At 39.3% G+C, this 23,190-nt stretch overlaps 1 protein-coding gene across 2 annotated transcripts in view; it reads right to left on the bottom strand.

Annotated features, from left to right (window-relative positions):
* The window catches only part of Ecr (ecdysone receptor), a 225,254-nt gene that overhangs the window by 92,475 nt on the left and 109,589 nt on the right, over positions 1-23,190 (bottom strand). For both annotated transcript variants that reach the window (XM_078185642.1, XM_078185644.1), the window contains exon 3: positions 9,426-10,426. In XM_078185642.1, the coding sequence (XP_078041768.1) occupies positions 9,426-9,915 (490 nt within the window). In that variant the 5' untranslated portion in view covers positions 9,916-10,426. The remainder of the gene's footprint in view (positions 1-9,425; positions 10,427-23,190) is intronic.

The raw sequence follows: 23,190 nt of genomic DNA, 5'->3' as shown, positions 1-23,190 counted from the left end.
TGTTTGCCGAGTGGAGTCGCCTCCGTCGCCTGTCTCGGCTGATAGATAAGCGGCTGATAACCGAACCGCGGTAAATATAGAACGTCTCTGTGCTATCCTCGGTCACGTTGCACATCGACGCATGTTTCATGGCGCTAGAGCATTCTTCGACGACGCGCATTCCTCTCGTCCGTCGACGATTCCAGCGGATGCCCGCTGTTTTGACGGCTTCGAAACATAAAGTAAACTTAATCTAAACATAACCTAAACTAAACTTAACCTAAACATAATCTAAACCTAACTTAAACATAAACTAAACATAATAGAAGGTTAACTTAAACCTAATCGTCACAACCTGACAGTCATTTTTGATTTAGTATCACTACAGTCGATGGAAGTTGTGTAAACATAGTGTTTAATCCGTCGAACCTTCGCGAAATATAACCTAAACCTAATCTAAAATGAACTTAAACCTAACCGAAACCTAATTAAAACCTAACCTAAACCTAATCATCTGAACCTGGCAGTGATTTTAATTTAGCGTCGTTGGTCGTTGCGTGAACACAGTGTTTGACCCACCTATCGTTTGCAAGACACAACCTAAACCTGGCCTCAACCTAATCGAAACATAGCCTAAACCTAACCAAAACTTAACTTAAACCTGTCGTAGACCTAATCCAAACCAAATCGTCCCAACCTGGCAGTCATTTTTAACTAAGCGTCGCTACGGTCGAATGATCCATCGAGCCTTAGCGAGGCCTAACCTCAATTTTATCAGAATTCCAGCTCAATGATGATCCTAGGTACGTTTCGCGCTTCCGGGCAAGTGGGTCATCGGTAGGAAACCGAGTCCGACCAAACCTAGAAAGTTTCAGACCGATGAGGGTCCTAAGTTTGCGGCGAACCTACAGACAAGTGGAATTGGGTCGAGGTCAACACTTCGTAGTTACTATGCTTGAGGATCCGACCTCGGTACTGTTGTCTCATAAAGACTACGGTCAATTTTCGGCACGGTTAGGTTCTCGCGTTCGGCTGGAAAAGGTACGGCGAAACGTCTTTGTAGGCAGGAAAGCCAAGTTAACCTTTGGATCAGCCTAAGTGGACTGATTAAATGGCGGCGCACAGCGCGCCGTTTGTAATTGGTGGAGCAGTCCAAGATAGAACATCGGAGTGGAAAAACAGAAATTTTCTTTCCGCGAAACGACAATTCGTGCGTCGAAATTTGTCCTCTATCCCCGTGTCTCTGCCTCGCGACTTTTCATATCCGCTTGGAGGAGGTTTCGACCTTAAACCACGGTTAAGACTATGTAGACCTAAAAACAAGTTTGACGAGTTTGGTGAACAAGTTGTCCGACAACTGTGAATGACTCTAATCTCTCCTTTGTCCAAGTCTCTTTCTTTCTTATCTCCTCTCTCTCTCTCTCTGTCGTTGCCGTCTCTTGGTAGCTACCGAACTCTACCGTCGCGTTGTAAAAAATCAATAACCAGCTCTCTGTCGGTCTGGGTTAGGCATTACCCAGCGCCCGTCTGGTTAGACCGTCCCTTTCTTCGGAACCGTTTCGCTAATTAAACTGCAATTCCGCTAACTCACTGGTTCCGCCATTGTGCGCCGCATGTCTGGTTAATAACAGGTTGATTCGATGGACGATACCAATTAATTCGTGATACTGTGCAAACGGTGTCGTGTCCGTGATCCCTTGATTACTATTATCTGTCCGGAATCGACTATTGATTCGTCGAAGATAGTAATTTAGTCAGGAATAATTATAGATTCGATGTTACAACGCCGAATAAAACCGTGGTATCCGCTGATGAAATATGATAATGTCTGGCTGATAATGTTCCGACCAGACACGGCCGCAACGATGCTTCATAGGGCGTACATGAAACAGCGTCAACTTCAAACATCAATTTGCATACGGCAATCCCAGCAGCCGCGTATGGTACAAACGTACGAAATAATGGCAGAAACATCGATCTTGGCACGGCAGTAACAACCGTGTCAATTCGCGTTTGCAAAATCATGGCACCGCCACAATGGTTTGGTTTGAAGAACTCAATCACGTTTAACGAAAAGGTCAACTTTGGCAAATTGATAATTATTAAATTTGTATTGCTTTACGGAGGTCTACGGATCACAGAAATGGAGAAATTAATGAAATTGGTTAACTGTTTCAGTTACTTCGAACATTTAAAAATGAGAATTTTGAGAGTAGAATATTTCGCCCGACGGATCTTCTCACCTTCTTTGAGGTGTCCTGTTCATTGTGTTTCATATTTTGTATTTTTATATTATAAAGATCATAGCATAGCTTCCCAAGAAGAAATCATTTATTATTTAGTTATTGCTAATAATAATATTATTACTATATTAACACGTACAGAGCAGACAATCAAACACTAAAATTCCTACATAGTTAAAGCAATTTATTTAATTAAAGCGAAACTCGAAAGTTAATATTTATCATAGGGGATGATATTGGAACTCTTTTGCATTCGAAACACTCTATTCAAATTCGGTTTGTTCAAATATATTGCAATAAAAATGAACTTTCAAAATTGATTAAAAATTAGTGTCGCCCGTATTTGACTGACGCGGCGCTTAACGTGTCAATATTATAATAATAATATTAGTAGTAGTAATAATGACTAAAATAAATATATAACAATATTAATGTTATTAATATAAATTTACTGTATCGGGGGAATATAGTTTTCTAAACAATATGATATAAAAAACATTGAAAAATACCGGGTTCGTTTATATCCTCTACAGAAGTGGACAATTAAGGAAACATCATTGTTCCATCAGCCGAGAAAAAATTAGTAAGACTCTATGAACAATTAAAAGAAGCATTGGTATTTCCGTAGAACAATGAGCTTGAAACTAAAATTCTCCATGGACAATTAACGAGGCGCTGGGATTATCCATAGACAATTAAAGAAACACCAGTACGTACAGTAAATTAACGAGCTTTGCGCCTTGTTTTTATACTTCTTAACAATCGGCAATTATAAAAATGATCCGCGAGGGTTGAATAATCGTATCTCTCATTGCAAAATTGTCTATTTTTATTTACCAACTGAAGGACAATTAAAAAAAATTTACAATTATGTTGTACCCATGTACAATTAATATAGTGCTGATTTTACGCATTTATAGACAAATTAGTTGAATGCAATTTAAAATAGTAGAACGATTAAATGAATTTAGAAATGGCAATATATTATTTCTAAGCTACTAAAATGATTAAAAATGAACAAACTTGCGAGCACTTTCAATTTCTTCCAATTGCTGCGTACGATTTTTATTTTGTCCAATAATTAAGGTGGCACCAGTACTCTTCATCAACAATTACAAAGGTAGCAATATTCTGCATGGACAATTACAGAGGCATCGATGTTCTTCATGAACAACTAACGGAACACTAATATTCTTCATCAACAATTGGAGAGACACCAGTATTTTTCATGGACAACTATCGACACTATATTCTCCATGGATAACTACAAGAGCACCGACACTCTCCATGGACAAATAAAATGAAGCAAACTCTATTCTCTGTAGACAATTAATGCTCGTCAAACCATCTGCTAATTACTGCCAGCTATAATTTCAATAAATATCGCATATTTCTAAATCAGAAACTGAGTAAATTTACATCGGAACATTGCAAGCCTGTTGAATTAACATAGAATTACAATAAAGTTTTAAATAACTAAATCAACTTATAGTTATTATTAACGCGTTTATCACAATCCTATTAAAGAAAAACAAAACATCGCCACGTTTGATATATTCCACGAACAATTAGAGAGGACTCGGTATTCTGTGCGGACAATTAGAGTTCTCGGTATTCCGTGCGGACAATTAGAGAAGCACATCGGTATTCCGACGAGAAACAATGCCGTGCAAGAAAATTGGTTACGAAAAATCGAGCGCTCGTTTTTCATCCGTATGCTCGTTGCGCGGACAATTAGCGAGGCAGTGCAGCGAAAACAGGCTTGATTGTAGCCGGATTGAATGGCGAGAGAAATGGGGAAAAATTAGTCGGATTCGAAATAGAACGGGGGTGGAGATCTGTCCCGGTGCATTGATACTCGACGTTACCTGTCGCGTGATATCGATTCGCTCGGCTGATTAACGCAACAGTTACGTAAATGCACTGGTCGCACGAACTTGCCCGTCGCGCGTCGTGTGCCCGCCGCGTGAAACAGAGATGATGCGACGAGGTTAATGACAATATGTCAGGTTCCTCCCACGCGTCGCGCTCGCTGGCCCATATATGTATACATATATACATACATACATACATATATGTATAATATTATTATTCCGACCCGCGATGACACGCAAACACACGCGCTGGACCATTTAATTGGGCATCGACGGGTTTCTTCTTGCGCGGAAAACTCGGCTGTCCGAAGTATATCCGACGAATAATTATCCGCGCCGTCACGCTAATTACACGCTCCCCGATCGACAGTACAATTTAGACGTCTTCGATCTCTCATTTTTTGCGGCCCCGATATTATATGATAATTAGACAACGCGTTATATCTTTATGCAAAATAGAAATTATCCTCGCTAATGGCAAATGCCACGAACCGCATAAACATTCATTTTTTTCCGTAATGATTTCAACAAGTTCACTGGAGCACACGATAAGATTCTCAATTTGTTCGCACCTTTCTGCTGTATTGCGTTCGATCGGCTCGCTTTTTACGCGCACGCTTCAAATTCTACTACCTGATAGGGGTTTGAAAGAAGGCATTCCTTAACGGTGTCAAATCTAAGATCGTCGAATCGCTACAATCTCTGTCGAATATCATAGTATGTTAGTAGCTACAAGGACAAATCGGATTATCAAGTGTCCCCTAATTGTCACATGAAATTGCCGTCGAAAATGTTGACAAAAATCTGACAGATGACTCTGACATCGGGAATCATGCTCGAGAAATTTCTCAAAATTTTCTCAAAATTTTTCTTGACGAATCTCGCATGCATAAATTTCATAATTCCCTCGGCGACGTACCGATGATACGTTTCATTCGGATTCAGTCGCGAAACGAAAATACGAAAGGTTACAGTTTTCGTCAACGGGCTGATCCCCGGGTAATGCCGAGGATGTTCGAGCAATTATGAGCCGTGCTGCCGCGCCGTGCTATGCGTTATAGGCTCTGGCCTAGCGGTGTGTTAACGCTCGTGCGTGTGGCGTGGGGGATCGTTGCGCAGAGTGCACTGCGCGAGTGCCGCACACACGCGTGGAACGCGTGCACCGGTCGCGCCGGTGTGTGTACGAGTTCAGCTGGTCACGCGAACCGTGTGCATCGGGCACGCACACGTTCGTGTGCCGCCACTCAAGGCCGTATCTGCATCCTGCTGCAATTCACACACAGCACCACCACCCGCTATTACCGTCGGAAAATCCACGATGCGTTCTCAGACGCGCCGGGGCCGTGGAAAAAAAAGGGGGAAACAACGCTGCGCTGCGTCGGAACTACTCGGCCAGCAAAAATTCAACGAGCAAAATAACGATTTTTCTTCCGTGAAATTCTCGTGTTGCGTGGTGGACGAATTTTTTTTTTTCGGATCGTATAGTTTTTAAGTTTCACTCGTTTTTCCGCTTTTTCTCCGTTTGCGCGCTTCTGCGCGTCGAGGAGATTTATTCACGCGATGTATGTATATTATGTATAGCACGATATGGGTGTAGTGTAACAGTTAATATTGGTTGCTGATACATAGATTAATGGTGCAATATATTATGGCGCAATATTGAATATAGACTGAATATTGCAGTATATTTTAATGTAATGTTTAATATAGGCTGATATTGCAATATATTTTAATGTGATGTTAAATATAGGCTGATATTGCAGGAACTATATTGTAATATATTATGATGTAATCTTTAATGTAAACTATATTTAGATTGTATCATATATATCATTATACAGTTACAATATATTGTAATATACTTTGTACAATTATAGTCTATATTGAGCATTGTATTATAATGTATTGTGATCTAGTCTATATTCAACATTACATTTATAACACTGTACTACTCTGTTATGATATAATATTACACATATTGTATATTATGGAAATAATACAACATATAATAATAGAATATTCAATCTGGACTACAATTCCAAAAAGTAATATATCAAATATAATATTTAACTAAGTATTTCATAATATTATAAAAAAATATATTCTATAAAATATATAACAATAATTACGTAATACATCTCATAACTTGCCATGTTACACAATAACGCCACATAATATATTACATTCAACACATAATAAAAAACTGTTTACTAGCAAGCCGCTAAATGAAACGGATCGCACATCATAATAGGTTCATTCATCCGACAACAATATTAAATTGTGCGGCGTGTCGTAATACCTAACGCGTATACCAGAAACAAATGTGTCCGTGCCACTTTAGAAAAATGGTGGTCTAATTGCGTCTAATTTATTTCCTGTCCACGGCGAGCGAATTAACGGCGAACGATTTCAAAATTAGTGTTATGTTTTTCCGCTCGGCGGCACGCATTAATTGACTCGTTCACGTAGCGAAGGGTGCACACCCAACACACATTCCTCTCCCCCGCGTGTCACGTGTGTGCTCACACGGGCGCGGGCTACTATTGTTGTATTGGTCGAAACTATCGATTGGCGACGCTAATAACTTTCCTGATGCGACCCGATGCTACTATCCCGTTTTTACTCCCTCCCCAGACGTCCTCGTCGTCGTCGTCGTCGTCGTCGTCGTCGATGTCTTCGATGTCGTCGCTTGTCTCAAGAGCGAATCAGTCCTTTTACCTCGGCCACGATTCTATCTGCTCTGCTTTCGCGAATCGCGTGCTCGGCCTACAGGTGCGAATTCTTCGACTACCCCACGTCGTCGCACTGTCACATCGGCAGACCTTGAACCCTTCGGACACACGGCACGCATAGCAATTTTCGCGATACTCTGCTAATCCTACTGACAAACTCCACATCTAATAGTCCCTTAACTCTTTCAACTACGACTTCTTTCGCAGCTGTGCTAGAGCACTTGTTCGTTCTTAAGTTTTTCATAAATATTATACATAAATAAATGATTCCATCTTTTTGTCATAAATGTTGGGAATAAGTAAATGAATCCATTATATGTTTGGTGTATGATTGAATAAATGTTTGCTTCTGTTCGTCAGAAATGTTAGAGGTAAGTAAATGATTCTATTTATTTGTTACAAATTATTTTATTTATAACAAATAATTGTGCTCCGAATGAAATAAGTCTGAGAAGTAGTCATACGAATAATTATTCATTCGAAACAATTCGAAAAAATTTGAAGGAATTCGAAATAATTCGAATCAATACGAAACCATTCCAAACGATTCAGAACAATTCGAATCAATTCAAATCTATTTGAAATAATCCGAATGAATTCGAAACACTTCCAAACAATTTAAATCAATTCGAAATTATTCAAAACATTTCGAAGTAATTCAAAACAATTCTAAATAATTCGTATAAAGTCCAACTCCGGTTCCCACGTCCAAGAGCACCATGAATTGCGAAACAGATTCCTGCATTGAACGGGTTCGAAGCGGTGTTCGGTGCGATATGGGTGTTTCGTGTACGAGTCGACGATTGAACCCGCATGTCTATAATGGGCACGGGAAGATAAAGCCCGGGAAAAGTTCCTAGTATTACCATAATGCACGCGTTTCGACAGCCGGCGCGTTTCGAGGCCTTGTCTCTGCGTTATTACCGTCCCCGGTGGTCGAGCTGCAATTTATTTGGCCCGTGCCAGCGTGTTTCGAGAAATTCGATAATTTCGAGTCGGATAATTCAAGCTGCCCAATGATCCTGTGGCAAACAACTGAGCCACTTAATTGATACCGTGGCACAGTTCTCGAAAATTGGCAGCGATAGATTTTTCGCAGAAATAATAAGTATTAGAAATGTTTGTTTTATTTAACACGTTAACATGCGTATACCTTTTTTAACGCTAACGTAAATTATAGTAAATTTTGTATCGTAAATAAGTTGATTGCAAAAGTATCTTAAATATTGGCTTAACCCTAATTTTTATGTAATTCGAATGAATCGTCTGTATCGTGTTTATTACTTTATTTATATTTCAATTGTCAATAGCGATTACCAATAATAATCGTTCATCAGGATGTGTGAGAAAAAATAAAAACTTTTGCTGAAAAATATTAATATACGGAGTACATTATTGTGCGATTTTGAGATTGCATTATTTTTTTGTAATAATCAGATGCGACTCTGGTGGGTCTGGGAGATTTTGTTGACCGATTAAAACGTGCTTTCGTATCGATGCGTCACGCGAGAGCGGTGCAGTATGGCAGTAGTGCAAGCAATCACTTGCATTGACGGAAGTGGACACGAGAGACAAAGGGAGCGGGCGGAGGAGGGTCGCGTGAGAGGAGAACGTGGTCGGTGACGTCACGTCCGGTTACTCGTCGACGTTCCACTCTCTTTTTCTCGCCGACGCGACGACGGTGCGACCGGGAGAAAGAAACGCGATCGCCCGCTGAATTTCTAATCGGCCGCGTTCTTTCACGTACTCCGCGTTTTCATTAGTTTTATCGCCGGCTTTATCGCTTTCCTCTTTATCCATTTCGCATGCTCGGACCCGCTCGACCACTCTAAATCACTCGAAAATACAGATTTTCATAATCCCCAACCATTTCACCACGCGGAGCGTGGTATTTAAATAGCAACATCGAAATATCACCGTTTACTTTAATTTTATAGAGAAAGCGTCTCGAACAAAATTGCATTTTTTCAAGGGCACCGTAAAACAACGAGAACGATTTCTTCTCAAAGTCATTTTACGAGATCAAGATCGCCGATACTGTTTTTATGGAAAACTATTTCTGCACGAAAGGACGAGACCAACGAGTATAATCGCTACACCTTTTCGATTTTTTAATTTCCGTATACTCGTGTCTGAAAGATTGACTACTTTCATTTTCAGACCCAACTATTCCGAGATTGAATGATCGAAATACTATGATCATTATACTTGTTGGGCTTGTCTCTTTACGCTCGCCAAAAAAGTTGAAATAGATATGCCGGGTGTCCTTAGAGCGTTAAACGATTTAAGACGCATCAATCACCGGTGACTGAAATAAAGTTTAAAAAATTATATCTTGTATACAAATAAATTTTAAATACTTTCGCGATCATAAAAGAGTATTCTTAAATAGTGTTTATAGTCAAAGAAACTTTCACCGAGTATTATTAAGTACGATATCCGCAGTGCGACCTATTTTCATCTATTCTCATTCAGTCTCGTGATTTAAATCCTCGTCATATTTTCGATAAAATCGAACATCGCCTCCGCCGCTGCAAAAGCAATGCACAAATCCGATCGGATATCCTTGATATCCCGAATGAAAGTAGCACACTTACCTATCTTACTGTTGGGACTGTAGGGATCGTAGCTGCTGGTGCTCATGGGGCTGGCGTAGCCGTTGCTGCTGGTCGGTTGCTGTTGTTGCTGTTGTTGCTGCTGCTGCTGCTGCTGCGGTTGCTGTTGGTGCGCCAAAGGGCTCGAGTGCGCCAGCGGCGGTTGTTGCTGTTGCTGTTGCGCGGGCGTTTCGGTGAGCTGTTGCTGAGGCGTGGTGTAGACCACGTGCTGATTCTGCAGCGGGCCGGACGGTGATCCGGGACTGTTGGTGGTCAGCCAGTCGTCGGGTCGTTTCGTTTTATTGCTGCTGGCTATGCCGGCGAACAGCCTGGCCGCGGCGGTAACCGGTCCGAAGACCGACGACGGCATCGTCGATGTACCGGCCAGGTGTTCCGGCGACTCGGCCTTGGCCAGCGTCAAGGACGCGGCTCCAGCCACCACGGATGCGATCGTGCCGTTGGTCGTGTCCATGCTGGAGTCGCTGGTGTCCATGCTGGACGTGGCTGGGTCCGCTGCGTCTAGCCTGGGAGTGGCTGCCAACACGACACCCCCGGTGTTAACCACTTCCGACGCCTCATCGTAACGCACCGCTACGTTCCCGCTCACTAAGCTCGCCACCGTGACGGCTCCTCTGCTAACCTCTGATCACCCTCTTCCTCTTAGCTACCGCGGTCGCCCTGCCAGCTAACCAGAGCTTTTCGCTAAGCTTCGGCTAGCTATTAATCGGCTCCCTTGGCTCGAGGTTCTTCCAACGCCGACCAAGGTCGCACCGCTTCAAGCACAACGCCCAGCAGAGCCGCTCCAGCTCCTTCTGATTAGATTCGCAGCCAGAGATCACCGAGAGTGTCCTGGACCAGTTGCTCACTCCTCCCTGTCCTCGTCTACCGCATCTTGACACCTCCTCGAACCTCCGCTTGCAGACGATTCTCTCTTCGCGAACGCTGGGTGTCTCTCTTTCTCTCTCTCCCTCTCTCTCTCTCTCTCTCCTTACGACTTGAGGTATCTGAAAAACGAGATAGCGGTTGGTTCACAGGATATCTAGCTTGTTGATAGAGATTAGGCGGTTCAATGCACGATTTCAATGATCTTGATAAGCGCTATCGGTAGCGTCGAAACGATCTACACGGTGTCTAACAACTAGCGGTGCACCTAGGCCAACTCCTTCCTTGATTTCGGAGAACTTTTTCCTTTGCGAAAATAGCCACCGCGGCTTCGTTAACGAGACGTGAACCAAAAACGCGGACCAATCAGACGGCGAGCACGGTCTCCGCCTCGAGTATCCGCCCTTGAGACCACTGCCGCGCCAAGATTTCTAGAGCGGCAACGGTTCGGCGGCTGCACTCGCGCTACGATTGGTTAATGTTTCTCGTTGTTAACTCTTTAACGGAGCATCGTAGAACATTTCTGCTAAGGAAAAAGTTGCTTCAATTCACCACGGGAATTGGATATTTCAATGTGCAAGGTGAAATAAACGCCTTGTATCATATGATTAAAATGAAAATTATGTGCTTATGTGTACTTCGAATTGGTGTAGCGAGAGTTCTTGGGACAATTTATAGATCCCGTTAATTGCTGGGAATATTGACGAGAGAGGGATCTCGGCGGTTTCGATTGTCTTTGGGAATGGTTTTTGAGAATTTCTGATGCGCCGGAGTGACAGAAAACGAGACGAAACTGCGGCTCGATGCGCCGCGACACGCAATTTCCGTCCGCGTGGAGAAATCTCGAGTAATGACACGCTTCAACGGTCGGGCGAACACAGCAACGACACCGATGAAACGGGAGTTACCCGGGATCGAAACTTTCGGTCGGCAGAAACACGCGCCAATAAAACTTCCTACGTGCCCGGCGACAAGCGGATCCGAAGATCGAGGCGCTGTTTGCGGCCGCAGCGAAGATACACCGTCGTTCTAGCGTTAATTTGCTTCGATCGCGAGCGTCGTGTCGACTTGCACCTAACTCTCGGACTTTTTCTTCGTCGATGCGGACCGGTCCAGGTCGATTGCAAAGAATTATTTACAAATGGAGGCTCTTCCAGTGACAATTGCATCGCGCGGATTTTTACGTAAAATAAAAATCATATGCATCGGCAGCAGGAGCTAAATGCAAATGAAGTTTTTAGATTTTCTTAATTTTACATTGTAAATTTTGCATATCCATTTACGCCATAAATGTGTCAAAGTCACAGTTTATTGATAATTAGGATGTGTATTGCGAAATTCTTTCACGATTGGCAATTTTTACGAGTTTCTGCGACTTTTGTGGTATATCTAAAAATGTTGATGGCTTGATAAATTTTTACGAGTTTTTTTACGAATATTTTTTCTGTATTTTCATAATTTCTGACGATTTTTTATTAACTTGGAAAAACTTTTATAACTTGGTCTTCGATAAGTTTCGAGGTATTTTAACGAATTCTGAGAAACTTCGATGAATTTTAAAGAATCTTAATAAATTTCGATGAATTACGATAAATTTCTATGAATACTAATTAATTTCGATGAAATTAATGCATCTTGATGAATTCCTAAGAATTTTTCTAAACTCCGATGGATTTTAATGAATTTTAAAAAATTGTTTGACGAAGTCTAATAAATTTCGATGAAATCTAACGAATTTGAATAAACCGTGGGAAATCCTGATGAATTTTCACGAATTCCGATGAGCTTTATATTCAGTGGATTTCCCGTTCCACCGTCGCCGGATCGAAGCTGCGAGTCAAGTATGGTCGCATAGGTTAAAGAGTCCGTCCGACACGATTCCCCAGACCTACTCAACGTGCAAATTAAGTAGTTGAGAAAGTACCGGCTCGCAACTAGGTAGAAGTGACGTTTCAAAGAGAAGCCGGCTGAAACAATGCAATTGCAAATTGATAGGATGCTCGGCTATTGTAGGACGCGTTTTTATTGGCGACAGCCAGTGAAAGTGGCTGTTAGTTACGTAAAAGATGGGCGCCAATTCACTCGTCGTTTGTCAAACGAGGCTAAGAACGACGGACAAAAGTAGCCACATATTTCGCCGGATTTGACTGTTGCTATGCTGACATCATACGTATTGGTTTGGTGCTTTAAATATAAAAATATATATTGTAAAAAGTTATAGTAATCTTGCGGGGAAAGGATGGCGAAAGAGTGACTAAAGGGTGGCACGCGCAAATGTCCTCAATCTATAGAACCGCACTTCTTGTCTCAGAGAAACGTAGCGGAACACTTTGAGATACTAAGAGTTCTTAAGAACCTAAACAGTCATCTGAATGATCACTAAAATGATCATCGAGATGATTAACTAATTGGTTTATTAATTCGACAAATGGTTACCTAAATGGTCAACTAAATGGTTCACTAAATAATCAACTAAATCGTCAACTAAATGGTCAACTAAATCGTCAGTTAAATCGTCAACTAAATCGTCAACTAAATCGTCAATTAAATCGTCAACTAAATCCTTAAGTAAATCCTTAACTAAATGGTTACCTGAATAACCGCCTAATAATCACCTAACTGGTGACGTAAATAGTCAACTAAATAGTCGCCTAAATAATCATTTAGTCACTTGAATAGTCACCTAAAGCTTGAGAATTGGAACAATTTACAAACTTTGCAAATTGAAGTTTGGAACAAAAAATGTTGGAAGTCCCTTTTCACAGGGAGAAATACTAATTAAATGAATTATTTAATCAGCTTAAATATTTTACATGTTTTTGATAATATCATATTATGTGGTTCAAAGGTGCAAGGTCTCTGTTTATTGTAAGTAGAAAGCGGAATTTTATGCAAAATAAAAATGTCCAGCATCAATTGCAAGTAGCTTGTAAGTTGCATAGGTGCTTATTTATTTCGATATTAATTTATAACAAATGGAAAATAACAATATTTCTAAGTTCCCTAAATGTTGTTACTGTGTTAATTTCTTTTTAAATCAAATAATGTTTTCTATTGATATTTTTTTATTTCTTAAAAATTAAAGGAACGATTGAAATATTTAAAATATTCTGCATAAATATGTGAAAATAATATATAATTATATATAAATGTTTATAAGATTTGAGAAGCCACTAATGAACCTAGACAGAATACCATCAACGTTTACACGTTACCTTCAACTTACATAGAATCTAACGTGGTTGAGATAATGAGAAATCTTGCAAACTATTGCTTATGTTTGCATTCACTTGACCTAATCCGATTAACTGAAGTGTTTGCCAAAAAAATTAGGAAAACTAGAGAACAGAATATTAAATCCAGAGAAAACATCCTGAATAGAATTTTCTGCATTTAGGCTATTATATCTAATTCGAAGTAATAAAACAGTTTAACAATTTATATTGTATTACAAAAATAGATTGCTAAAATGACAGAACACTATAATGAATAAAAAACACGTACATTTAACCTGGTCTAATAAATCCTATGACCTAAAAGCACACCTCAACAAAGTTGGTAAAATGATCGAACACTATAATAATTCAAAAAAGAACACTATGAAGCCATTTTTCATTTTTACACACGATTTACCTAGTCTGATAAATCCTTTAACATGAACATTCTTTAAAGAAAAAATTGATACAATAAAAGGCACAATAACGAACCTAGAATAAACACTATCAAAGTACCGCTCATTCTTGGACTCACTTGGCTTAATCTCCATTTCTCGTCAACTCAGACATAGTCCAAAAATTGCAACAACGAGAGAGCACAATAACAGTCGCTAATTAAAAATCCATTCACTCTCATTGTCACCGAATCCAACAAACCTCATTAAGACACTAATAAAATAATAACTACCATATTAACAGTACCATAAACTGTTAACTATTATAAATTAATATTTACATCAATGTATATCAATACTACGTTTAAATAATTTAATATTTATATTTGATATTCATGCTTAATATTTACGCTCAGTATTTATATTTAATATTCATATTTAAATTATAATACATTAAAACTAGCCAACAAAGGCATAGGCGTCCCCGACACATAGGATAACCAAGAATTAAAAATATTCCACGCGCCACTTACCGGGAACGGTCACCGTGAACAGTGTCTAACGAATTAGGGGAATTGTTCTGGATGACGACGCAGGGTGAAAGCAACGAGAGTCGCTGTGAGGACGACCCGGGGAAAGGAGAGAGAAAGCACGCGGTGTTTTGCAGAAGTTCGCGGAACGGCCGCGTCGCGTGAGACGCAGTTGCCGAAACTGCGACACGGGTCTCCCCCCGTCAGTCACGCCGGGCCTTGAAACGGTCCGTTATGGTGGGACAACAAGGCCCGACCCGACCCGCCCGGGCCCGCGACTTTCTACGCAGGAGCTCCGGCGCGGCCGGCCCCAAAAAGAACACTGACAATGAACGGGTCGACGGCGGTTCTGCACAGAGACCCCCTCCCTCTAACCCCTCCCAACGGGCCAAAAACTTCTTTTGTTTATCCCACCGGGCTCTACGATCGCGAATTCCTGTTCCGCTCGGACATGGCAAGCAGAGTTTATGGGTATGTAATATTTTGAAGAGGTTCCGAATAAATTAACGTTGATTGAAGTGGTCGTGGCAATCTACAGGGTGTTCCACATTTTCTCGCACGGTATTTATAGTGTAAAATTATTTACGGTTATTTATCTGTCAATTGGACAATTTTCAATACTGTTTATTATAGAATTGCTCGCAATTTTAATTGTTTTTGTTTATTCTTCCGTTTTTAGATCTTCGATGAAACTAATTGTAGAAAATTTACGATATAAAATTACTTAGAACGATGGAATTTAATCGAATTAATTTTAGGAAATTTGAAATATAAAATTATTTGGAATAGGAGACGGTAAAAATATTTCATTTACTGATTCATTTATAATATTTCATAAGCTTGTCATAGTATCTTTATTCTATTTTATTATTGTCTTTTCCTTCTATGAACTTGTTATTTAAACAGTTATTATACCCAAAGCATTTCGGTCATTTTACAACGAACAAGTCCCTCTACGCGAAGAATTCAACTAATTTAGACCACTTCTAAAAAATTAATACCATTCTAAGATTGTTGACTCAATTCCTCTCGCCGCGGTATATTCCTTTAGTGCGTCGTTTTCTGATTCTCATAGAGACCGTTCATGTCCAGTAACATTATCCTCGCGATCCGCAATTTCGCAGTTAATACCGCGGCGTAGCTGCCGCGAAACATGGGTTTACGATCGCAGTTTAGACTAAACAATCTCTTTGCTTTTCAGCGAAAAACGCGAGGATTCCAGGACGTCGAACGCCGCGAGCCCCGTTGGAAACCAGGAATCCGGAGATCGGCCAAGGTGTTACGCATTGTCGGCTGGAACTTGTTGCGATATGACGGCCGATGCGATGGAGCAAAAAGATAGGCGCCGGAAGAAAGCACCGCTGAATCTCGCCGGCATTCTTTCGCCGTTGGTCTGGAGTAAAAGGGGTACGACGAAAGCCGATGAAGAGCGAAGGAGGAATCGCCGCCGCGCGGTTTAGGTTTAGACGGTCGATGGCGGGCGGTAACGCGCCGCGGAGAACGAATCCGTGTCTAATGCGGGACTCGGCGGCACAATGCAATCGCATGGAACCCGCCGATGAGAGATCCTCCGGACTGTTCGTCGAAAGGAGCGCGGGAATTCCGCGGACATTGTTGCCGAATGTGAGAAAATGCCGGCCGATCGACGAAATTCGCTCGCGTAATTTCGAAAATTCTTCTGCAACGTTGTTGCCCCATCGGAATTTAGGAAATTCAGGGAATTCGTCGAACGCCGAGGCTCTAGGTTTTAATCGCGGAGCAACTGGAGCGGAAAAACGCGGAGCGGTGGACAGCGATGTAGATGGGAACAGAGTAGAAGAAAAAAAAAACAATGTTGCGAGCAATAATCTGTTAACTGGACGAATCAAAATCGCGAGGAAGAAGCAAAGTAGCTTAACGGAAACGAAGTAGCTTACGTGAATCAAAGTAGCTTAAAAGGGACGAAGTATAGAGACAAAGTAGCTTAAAAAAAACCAAGTAGCTTAGAAATACTTGTGAGCAGTGAACTGGTACTGGAAAGGTATCGATGTCAGGAAAAGGAAAAAGAATAATAACGGAACGAAGGAAGAAAAATGGATGAAATGACTTGAAGGAGACCACGTAGCAACAGAAGTTAATTAGCTGAAATGGAACAAAGTAGCTGAGACGAGACGTGATCGCACAACTTAAACGAAGTAAGAATGATGTACAAAATAACTCAGAATTAACAAAGTAGCGAAATTAACAAAGTAGCAAAAATTAACATAGTAGCAGAAGTAACATAGTATCTCAAAAAATACATTTGCGAAAGAGAAATCGAGTGCCTGAAAGGTAACAAAGTTGCGAAGAGGGAATTAAGTATCTACCACGTAACAAAGTAGCAAAACTGACAAGGAATCAGAAGTAACATAGTATGTACTTCGGAGAAATAAATTCGCGGAAGAGAAATCGAGTGCCCGAAAATAACAAAGTTGCGAAGCGGAATCAAGTATCTAAAACGTAACTAAGTAGGGAAAAAGAAATAAAGTGGGTAAAAATTAACAAATTGTCGAAAAAGAAGTGAAACAAAGTATTAGATTCGACAAAACTCAAAGTGAAACGAGATTTTCCGCAGCCACCGTATATTTAAAAAACAATATAAATCGTTTCGATATTTTGCAATGTAAAGTCGAACTTGAAATTTTACAATTTTGAAGTCTGACGGCACAATGCTATGAAAATGGACGCACAGTGCGAATATTGCGAGATTTGAAATAACAAGTGGGTGAAACAATCGGTGAAACAATCGTATGGTGCGCAAGATGAGGAAGTAGTGCAACGCTGCTGACCTTCCCGACCGGAAATGGCTATCGCGAAAACGCTATTTCATTCATCCCGAGCTACTGACACCAGAAATAGACCTCCCACCCCCTTCGATTTGATAAAGCGACCGGTTGAATGAATTTTACCGTTCTATTATTACGACTGGGTGCCTACGATGCATCCATACTCGTGCTCTCGTTTATCCGCTGCAGCCTCTCTGTTCCGTTTCAAAATCGAATCTCGCTGAACGATTTTCTCGGAAGTCCCTCGTTCCAACTAACAGATTATAAAAAACGCTATAATATACTAACACTACTTCCGTTTTTTTTATCTACAGTTCCCCATTACGTATGCAGTTATAAATTGAAGCTGTTATCTGTGTAACATAAACTGTACTATGCACTCAAAGTCGTTCAAAGGTTTCAAACTTTTGGAAATTATATTTCACCAAAGTAAGAATAAGTAAATAATTTTGTATTTTCAATTTTCTAAATTATCACTGTAGTTGTACAAGATGCAATTATAAATCGCAGCTGTTATCTGAGTGACTTAATCTGTATTATGCAATCGAAGTCTTTCAGTGGTTTCAAACTTTTAGAAATTATACTATACTGAAATGAGAGTAATAAATAATCTTGTATCTTCAATTTTCTAAATTATCACTGTAATAGTATAAGATACAGTTATGGTTCACAGCTGCTATCTGTGTGTACAAAAATTCCTTCAAAGATATCAATTTTCTAAAATTTTAATTCACCAAAACGGTAATAAATAAATCATATCATCATGCCTTCTTTGAGCTGCTTTTATCCCTAGCATATGTTTTTTGCTATGCACTCGAATTCGAATAAATAACTGGACACGAGTAGCGACATAGTCTGGATATATGTATAAATAAATATAGGTGCGAACGGGGGTTAAGATTGCACGCGTCTCGCGAGTTTAATAATCGATTAGGTTCGCCGCTGGTTCTGTCAATGACACACGGCCGCCATTGTCAGAACTCGGCCGTGCGTGTTCGAGATGACAACGGAGCCCGGCCGGTGATTAATAAATCGCCGTTTTCAGCGCGACGGTCTCGATTGCGTCGCGCAAGGGGGATCGATAGATCGATCATCGGGATAAGAGGATCGTGACATCCTGCTGACGCGTTGCTCTCGAGAACGGGCCACGAAATTTTCTCAAGGCTAAATCACCGCGCCGAAAAGAACCGGATTTTTAATTGACTTGACCCGATGCATTTCGATGCCGGACGATTGCGCTCCATCAAAATTACCATATCGAATTAATTGGGACAATGTTCCGTTCGACTATTTTTAGAACGATGAATATTTAATTGAAATTGTTTTAGACAATGTTCGATAGGTCTGTTTTTAAAGAATTTGGAAAATAAAATTGCTTGAGACCAAGACTTTCAAACGAACGGACTTTAGAAAATGAATTAACTGAGCAATTGATTAATTGTTTGTTGGACTGATTTCACAAAATTTGTAATATAACTGTTTTTATAAAATTTAGAAAGTAAAATTGCTTAAGATGATGGATCTTAAATGCACAGACTGTAGAACATTCATTGATAAATAATAAATTGAGGCAAATTCCAGTTGGAATTGTTGTTAGGGAATTTGCAATATAAAATTGCTCAGAATAAAGACTTTTAAGTCGACAAATTTTAGAAAATAATGCAATTAATACAAAGAACATATGAAATTAATTGGAGCAGTGTTTAATTGAGTTTAGGATGATGACTTTTAATTTAACAACGTTCGAAGGGACTGTTTTTAAAGAATTTACAAAATAAAATTTATAACGTGAAATTAATTAGGACAGATTCTAGTTGAACTGTTTTCAGACAATTTGCAATAAAAAATTAATAATAATGAGGCTCTTTAAACGAACTGATTTTAGAGAATTCATAATATTAAATTAATTGGGGCAGTGTTTAATTGAGCTGTTTTTGCTGAATTCATAATAGGAAATTGTTTTTAAAGTATTTACAATATAAAATTGCTCAGAAAGTGGTCCTTTATTTGAAATAATTTTTGAAAATTTATAATACGAAATTTATTGGAACAAATTCCAGTTGGACCGATTTCAGAGAATTTGTAATATAAAATTATTTTGGACGAGATGTTTTGAATGAACTGACTTTAGACAATTCATAACATAAATTAAATTAATTAGAAAAGTATTTAATTGAACTGCTTTTAGAGAGTTTGTAATATAAAATTACTGGGGGAATGATAACTTTCAATCGAAATCATTTAGAACAGTATTCGAATGAACTTTGCAGAGAATTGACAATAGAAAATTGCTTAGGAAGAGGGCTTTTAAATGAAGTAATTTAGATAATTTATAATATGAAATTAATTGGAACAGTCTTTAATTAAACTGTTTTTAGAGAAATTACAATATAAAATTGTTTATGATGAATACTTTAAAATCGACAAATTTTAAAAAGCTTATAACATTAAATTGACAGGGTTAAACATTAAACAAAATAACATTTCCAAATAATAGTCACTTTTGCAAATACTTCAATAATTATTATTTCGAATTACTTCCGAAGCTCTAGTTAATCTTGGCCATGATCCGAAGTCTGTAAATGACCGTAACACGATCTGTACCACTCATGGTGGTGATAACGTGTCGTCCACCCCGTATACCGCGGCAGAAGCGAGTCCAGGACGAGAAATAGCGTCGCAAAAAGGAAGAGGAGAGCCCAGCGGGCGTCTGCCGTGGGGTGGGTCAGGGTTAGTGTCGAAGGTTATGCTCTCTCTCCCTACTCAGGACCCCCATGGGTTGCAGAGGCACCAGGGAAGGGATGTAGACGCCAGTCGGATCGATATTCCGCTGGCAGCTCTCGCACCGCTCCCGTCCCTCGGCCCGCCCCGCAACGTTTTCAACCCCGAAACTTTCGGAAGTTACTACCCCCGTTCACGATCTTGTCCCACGAGGCTCGCCTCGCTGCGGTTCCATCGAATTTGCATGGCACAACAGCCCCATGAATCGAGCGGGGCCTACTCCCGGCCGCATGGGGTCCGCGAGCTGAATTCTTAAAGGCAAACTTTCTCGGCTCGCGAACACCTTTCAACCCCAAGCGTCTCCCTTCGCTGCCGCTTAACAAATTCTACTGGTTAAGAAACGGTATTACCATCGATCAACCCCTAACTGAGCAAGAAACCGCTGCTCGCATAATTTTGTCACGGTCGGTGGCCGACGGTGGACCCGAACATTCTCACATAATCATAATAAGTAAATCCATCCGTCGACAAATTTTGCAAAAATTCTTCATCTAAGAAAGATAAATATTTCAATTAATTCTTTCTCTCAACTGTGTTATGTGGTGCTTTATTTGTAATAATAATTTATTTTGTTAGTTTAATGAAATACCAGCTGAAATGCTTAATTGAGTTTGGAAGTATATAGCAAGTATTTGAAACATGTATTTTATTATATGTGCCAGAAATAATTCGATGAAGTGAATATTTTATTTATTAATTTACTTACTTATTTTGTTAATAAATATTTAGAATATATATTTTAGAAGGTGAGAGTATGCAATACTTTATTGAAATAACTATTTTCTTTGTTAATTTATCTACTTATTTTCTTAATAAGTATTTAAAATATGTATATGTCTTATAATATGAACCTGTAGAACATTATTAAAACAAATATTTTCTCAATTAATTTACTTACGCATTTCCTTAATAAATATCTCAAATATACATATATTTTACAATGCGAACTTAAACTATTTCACTGAAATAAATACTGTTCTGATTAATTTATCTCCATATTTACTTAACAAATACTCCAAGTATATATTTTACAATATAATCCCGAATAATTCATTGAAATGAATATATTTTTATAGAAAACGCGATATTCGCGGTGGCGACATTTCCCATCGAAATCCGATGGAGCGCCCGCCTTCTTTGTCGCCGCGAGACCGGACAGCGAAACACCGCGGACAGCCCCGTGCCGGATATTATTGCGGATATTGAATTCACGTCGTCGGTCGCGGACGTGCGCGTCGAATCGCGCGAATCCGCGTATCGAACGCGGCTGAATTACCAGGCGAATTTACGTACGCGGTTTTGATGACAGCCGACATGCGGTTCCGCGATGTTTTCCGACGTAAAATTCTGTATCAACAGGTAGTCGATGGGGCGGAGGCGCGGTTTTTGTCGCATTAGCGGCCAAAATTCGCGGGTAAGCGCAAACAGCGGCCGGAATTTCCGACGGCGGCAACCGACGATTGACAGTGTCGCCGATTGACACGTCGCGGAATCAGCGACGCTGCGTTGACGAGCGCGGACGCCATTTTGGTACCGATCGACGTTTCGTCAATTTAAAGTACATTTTATCCGGTGTGTTTCGACATTTTTCATTACTCAAATAATAATTCGATATTTTAGTTTCAAATAGTTATCAGTTCGCTTAGGAATTTGAGTATCATAGTTTCACACAATTTTTATCATATGTTAACGCATAATTTTCAAATGTATTAGAAATATAGATACATAATTTTTAATTTTATTATACACTTTTGTAATTTCATTTATGTATTTCAAGTTTATGTACGAATTTATTATAAATATTTATGTCTTAATCTTTCTATAGTTTCACTTATAAATCTCACATTTCTACATAGTACTATACATATAAACTTATAAACGTAAAATTGTTCGATATAGGCAGAATTCTTTACCACAATCCAGGTTTAATATAGATTACAGAAAATGTAGAACACGTTGATTATCGTGTACAATCGTGTATATTCTGTATCTTGTTACAATCGTAATAAACCACTATTTTTATTGTAACTGAAAAATTATTTCTGTAATAGAAAGAAATTGAAAACTGCTCGATTAGAAATATAAAATATATATTCATATATTTTATATTTCTAATAATATATATTCAATAACAAAAATATATATTCATATATTTTATATTTCTAATCGAGCAGTTTTCAATTTCTTTCTATTACAGAAATAATTTTTCAGTTAGAGATTCCTATTATACATAGATTCCTATTCCGCGTTTCTAAAAAAACAGCCTCCACAAAACAATTTTTATTTCGGTAAACAATAAACTTACAAATTTCAAACTTGATTAATTACAATCGCTAAAGCTTGCACTTTTGGCCAATATTTTTCTTTTCACCGCAAAGTCATTGTTTTTTGCAAATTTACGGCAAGATTAAAATGTAAGACAATAGAAATATGAGAAAAATAAGAACATAATAGTAATAAATAATTATTAATAAATAAACTTATGATTAGATTGTTTTTCCGGTATTTTTCTGGCATCTTTGAAATCTTCAGCTATAATTTGTATTTAAATCTATAATTCTATCATTTATAATCCATAATCTATAATTCTAAATCCACGAATCCCTAATAATCTATATTAATCTGTATATTATACCGAATAAAACGTTTTCCCAACGCAGCATTTAATATAGAAATAATTTGAGCGCCATTAATTAAAAATTATTAAAAAACATCTGCTAATTACCAGAACTGCAAGGGTAACGAATTACAAAGTATTGCAGTTTGTACGAACGTTTGTTAAGGATTGTTTAAGGTAGAATTGGGTTGAGCAGAATTTTTCCCGGTAAGCTGGACAACTAACCGAGTCGTTGATACCCAGGGTCGATCAATAAACCGCCCCCGCCAGACAATCCTCTTCTCCGCCGAGCGCCCCAGGTTTCCAGGTTTCCTCGAGAGTGCGCCGTTTCCCACGGAAAAACCGTGAAAACCATTCTGAATTGCCACATTTCTGCCTCGGCAGGGGTTTCCGTTCAGTTTTCAATTCCTTTCGCACAATCATCATTGGGACTCGAATTTCAACAAACGACATCGAACGATATCAATTTATTATTGAAAATCGAGATCGATAAGCTTTCTCATAACCTCAAAAATTGATTTTGAACTTCAATGAAATAAACATG

The sequence above is a fragment of the Augochlora pura genome, chromosome 7, assembly GCF_028453695.1.
Source record: "Augochlora pura isolate Apur16 chromosome 7, APUR_v2.2.1, whole genome shotgun sequence".
Lineage (NCBI taxonomy): Eukaryota > Metazoa > Arthropoda > Insecta > Hymenoptera > Halictidae > Augochlora > Augochlora pura.
The sequence above is the reverse complement of the archived record's forward strand: the minus strand, read 5'-3'. Positions and strand labels throughout refer to the sequence as shown.